We start from the raw sequence: 4,918 nt of genomic DNA, 5'->3' as shown, positions 1-4,918 counted from the left end.
GTTTGAGTTGCCTCAGGAAGCTCATCTAGTGCAAAACTGCCAAATCAAACATGCTGAGCTACCGGCTCCACCTGTTTATTATTTATTAATAATAAATTATAGAATGTGTTACTGTTTATCTGCAAGACCTTCATTAGGAACCTGGAATTTTAAATCATTATGCTATTATTATCATTTCAAAATGCCAATCACTGGCTGTCACTACAGGTCTGTGCTGGACTTTCAGTAACAGCCACTTCCATGCAACAACTGCCTGAAGCATAGTACACTAAAAACTCATTCTTTACAAATCCCTTTGCAGCCCTGGCAAAAGCCTGCTTTTAGTAAATGGTAGAAGGACTGGTTCTTATGTAGCACTTATATAGCGCTACTCTGACGCCACAGCCAGGGTTCAGTTTATCAGCAAGAGATTTTTATTTAAACAAAGGAATAAACTGAAGGCTTATTTTTGGCCAAGACAAACATCAAAGTTGAAGGCAGCTGGACATTTGGATGCAGAATGTACACTTTTTAAGCAATGGCAAGAAAAACAGATGAGCAGGGCCTTCATACTGAAAAACAGGACAAGCTCTAAATCTTAGCAGGGAGCTGACGGGACTGGCAGAGAGAAAATCCTCTTCTTCCCATCCTCCTTTAAATTTGATCTGGGAAACTCCATCAATAACTCAGCCCTGATGCACAAGAGAACGAGAATGAGTAGATGGTTAAAAGAGAATCCAGGAGATGGAAAGACAAGAAGAATAGAGGAGCAAAGAAATTATCACAAGGACCCACAGTGGACAAAGGGTCATAATCATATTTTGTGAAGCAATAACTTGTTGGATAACAGCTGAATGTGTACCTGCAGTGTCCTCGGACTGGAGAAAACAACATGTGAGTGTGTATCTGTAATTTTATTGGCTGACTGTCTGAAGTTCATATCCTGATAGGTGACTTGACTCAGACTTGATGACAGCGTCCTTTCTGCAGGAATGAGAAAGACGAGGATTTAAACACGAGACAAATAATAAAAGATTCTAAACCGAAGACGTCTGCCAGCATGGAGCACAAACTGGGCGTCATCAGGACGCTACAACACAGAGCGAACACCATCCCCACAGACACAGCAGCCAGGAGGAACATCACATCAAGAAGGCCCTGAGTAAATGTGGTTATCCCAGCTAGTGATGTGTCGGTCGCGAAGGAAACTCTCAGAGCCGACTCTTTGACTCTTTGGTGTGTGGTAGTAACAGGTAAATGAACATATTTTTTCAATTATTTGACTATATATGAGTGTTTGTGTATAAATACACAAACAATACACACATGCTTTCATGCTTTCAATTGTGTAATTTAAGTGATCTGCTCTGCTTTGAAGTTCAGTTAAAGCTAGAAATGTGTTTTGGAGTTTGCACGTGCTTTGTGTCGTGGTCCTCGTGCCTCGCTGGCTCACTCTGTGTTTGGCAACATGTTTTGTTTGTTTTGTTTCCTTTGCGCTCTCTCTCCTCTGCTGGGGCGGTGCTCATTACTGGCCCCGCCCCTGGCCCACGCACCTGTGCTCACCGTCACACCTGCAGCCGATCCCAGCTGATTTGGAGCACTATTTATGACGGCGGACCTGAACCTGTATCTGTGAGTTTGAGACTATCCCTAACCTGGACGTCTTTCTCTGTGTGTATATAGATCTGCCCTGGACCCGAGAGAGTGTGTGTGTGTTTGGAACCCACTGAAAGCATGTATGGGATTAATCCCTGCTTCCCCCCGGACCCTGGAGCCCCGGACCATTTTTAATTAAAGCAACAAAACAACCCGAAGAGCCGCTTGGGAGCCGGAAGAGCCGGTTCTCTAAAAAGAGCTGGAAATCCCATCACTAATTCCAGCTGGACTTTTGTCAAAACCTGTAGTGATACTGTTGTGACAGGAGTATCGGAGCAGTTGAGATGCACTTTTTCTAAACACTGGGTCTCTGTGGAATTTAAACCCCAAAACATGCTGCGCCAAAAATTGTTCCACCCCAAGGATCGGGTCTTATACTTTATCAATAAAAGTGTCTCTATATTTTTCATGTAAGATAAGTTCTCTGCTAAACAATGTGAATGGGGACAGTTTATAATTGAATTATAGTATATAATTACATAATTATTAAGGAAAATTTATTTTTCCATGTAAAATGTTTAATCTAATGAGCTCTGGGGGGTTTGACACACTTTATACCTTTTTTTTTGTTCCAAAACAGCAACGCTGCAAACAGAATAAGATCTAGAAGACCCAGAGAACCCAGAGCAGCTACAGGTGAGATGATGGAGGAGGACGATGTAGAAGGAGGGGAATTGAGATTGGTAGTTGTTGGTGGTGGTGGTTTGGTGGCACTTGGTGAAATGGTGGTGGTGTCATAGACATCTGCAGGAGAGATGATAAAACTGGGTCATTGAATTTATTATAAGCTCAGCAGGTTTGCTTTAAACAGGAAGTGATGTCAGTGTTCTGACCTCTGACCCTCAGAAAGCTCTGAGGAGATGATCCAAACTCATCAGTAGAACACCAGTAGAGACCTTCATCAGACTGCTGCACGTTAATGGTGATTATGTGCTCTGATTTAGGTCCAACAGGACGTCCATTAAAGTAGAAATAAGCTGCAGCTGTGCCACCAATTTTCTTTTTACAGCGTAGCGTGACATCACTTCCTGTCCTCACAGGAAGTGCAGGGATCTCCAGGATCACATGTTTATCTGAAGAAAAGACCCACAGACTGATGTAGAGGTGGTATAACAGTCTGCTGTTAGTCTGATGAAATGAACGACTTCATTACCTGATACAGTGATGTTGACTTCTTCACTCTTCTCTCCAGCTTCACCTTCACACCAGTAAACTCCACTGATTGGCTCGCTTTGCTTATCAAGCAAACAGGATGAACCATTTAACCTCCCGAAGCCCCGCCCACCTGCTCCACATGACTCAGTCCCACTTCCTGTGTCCCTCTTCACCGTCCATCCATCAGAGCCCAGCTGACCTTCACATGTCAGAGACACTGGGGCTGCTGTGAAGAACTGCTGAAGGTTTGGACTGACGCTCAGAGAGACTGGAGGACAGACGGACAGTTTCTATCAGTGTTTACACTCAGTGTTTGTCCTGGACCATGGTGCACTTCATCTACTCACCTGCACAAACAGTCAGTGCAGACAGCAGCAGCACACGCACACCTGCAACAGGAGGTCAGAGGTCACTGAAGGTCAGAGATCATTTAAAGAAAGACTGAGGCTGCACAGTTTTTTTTTCTCTCAGGAAACTTTTTAATCTCCTGAAGTATCTGCCACAACCCAAGGAGCTTGGAAAGAAAAGCGTGTGGACTTCTTTAAGTTGCTTGAAGACGTTTCACCTCTCATCTGAGAAGTTTCTTCAGTTCTAGGATCAAACGGTGAAGAGACCCACATTTAAGCTCTGTGGGAGTTTCCCCCTGAGAGGGACAATGGACCCCCTGATGATCCTCTACCTAATCACATGAGCCAAGGTGTGGTAATGGGTGTGGGTCACAATCAGCCAGGGTTTTACTGCTACTACTTTGTACTTTCTTACTTTGAGTACATTTCATAGTCTGTACTTTTTTTTTTACTTTAACTTGAGTTAATAAGTTGAATCAGTACTTCATCTTTTACTGGAGTATTTTTGAACACTAGTATTTGTACTTCTACTTAATTATGGAAGGTCTGTATTTTTGCCAGATCTGTGAGCCACGCAGATTAAACTACACAAACACCACCGTGCACTGTAACAGGAACAGGAAGTTATAAAATACCACCGAGACAGCAACGCAGGTTAGCCTGTCTTTTCCTGTTTTCTATACATTTTTTGATCAGATGGCAATCAACGGTAAACATCACAGTGCACAGCATTGTAAACAATGGAGAAGGAACTGTGCATGGATGAGCTTTCATTCATGTGCAGAGAAGAAAGTGTGGGACTAACAAGCCACCCTTCAAAAGCACAGTTTTCATTTTCAGATTTGCGGCCTGTTTCAGTCCCACACTGCTGCTGTTTAAAGGTCATCATGTCAACGGGAATGGGAACTTTAACAGTCAAAACCGTCTGTGGTTGTTTGAATACACTCAGTCCTCTTAATGGAAAATTGGCTGTGAATAGAGGAAGTGAAGACTAGATAAAAGAGGGGACGCAGTCAGAGGACCCTGTGCTTCATGCAGTCAGAGGCTGTGGTTTCCTGACTGAAGAGATGTTTGATGAAAAGAGGTCAAGTCTCTTTTGTTCTTTTGGTCTTCATGTTACTGACACTTAGCTGGGCAGAAGGTTTAATCGCTGACTTAGTCCAGACTATATGGTGACTTTCCTGCAGGACTCCAGGTTAAACTGCTGAGAGTCTGAACCTCTGAGAGGTTTGCAGTGATGATGAGATCGATTTAAACCGAAAAACTTTCATCATGCATGTTTGAAACCATTTTCTATCACTCTTCATACATTTCAGTTAAAAGTGTGAGCTCCATTATTCAACATTAACATCACTTCTTGGTTCCTGCCCTACTTCACAGCCACCAATCAAATGAAACCAGAAAGACATAAGAAGGAGAATGAACTGTTCCTCTCGCCTTGACGAAACTTTTCAGAATTTTTACATGAACTTTAAAGTCAGTAGCTGCAAGCTTGTAACTGCTGAAAGGTTGTTTTCCTGCCATATTGTTTGTTGGAGCTGTGATAAATAAATCGATGATTTTAGTGTTTGACTCACCGAGGAGCAGAGAGACCGGTGCAGTCTTCATGTTGTCTGGATGACGACTGAACGTCAGTCTGAGCAGCAGAGAGACGCCTTCAGCTTCAGCACTTCCCCGTTAACAGTCTTCAGTACGTCACGCTGCTGCATCACAAAGAGGCAGAGCAGCTTCTCCAGCAAACATCAGTGAATGAGATGTTCCGTTGGGTAATTCAGCTCCGA

General features: G+C 43.3%; 1 protein-coding gene across 1 annotated transcript; it reads right to left on the bottom strand.

The window, feature by feature from the left end:
- Window positions 1–464: 464 nt before the first annotated feature.
- LOC113017937 (uncharacterized) lies at window positions 465–3,171 on the bottom strand (the record flags this gene model as incomplete). Its single annotated transcript, XM_026161031.1, has 6 exons — window positions 465–671; window positions 842–963; window positions 2,194–2,379; window positions 2,469–2,708; window positions 2,789–3,058; window positions 3,138–3,171. Coding segments are annotated over 6 exons (858 nt in total), but the record flags the coding sequence as incomplete, so codon positions are not given.
- Window positions 3,172–4,918: the final 1,747 nt, after the last annotated feature.

This window comes from Astatotilapia calliptera, unplaced genomic scaffold, assembly GCF_900246225.1.
Source record: "Astatotilapia calliptera unplaced genomic scaffold, fAstCal1.2 U_scaffold_3, whole genome shotgun sequence".
NCBI lineage: Eukaryota > Metazoa > Chordata > Actinopteri > Cichliformes > Cichlidae > Astatotilapia > Astatotilapia calliptera.
Note: the sequence above shows the minus strand (reverse complement) of the source record. Positions and strands in the feature narration are given on the sequence as shown.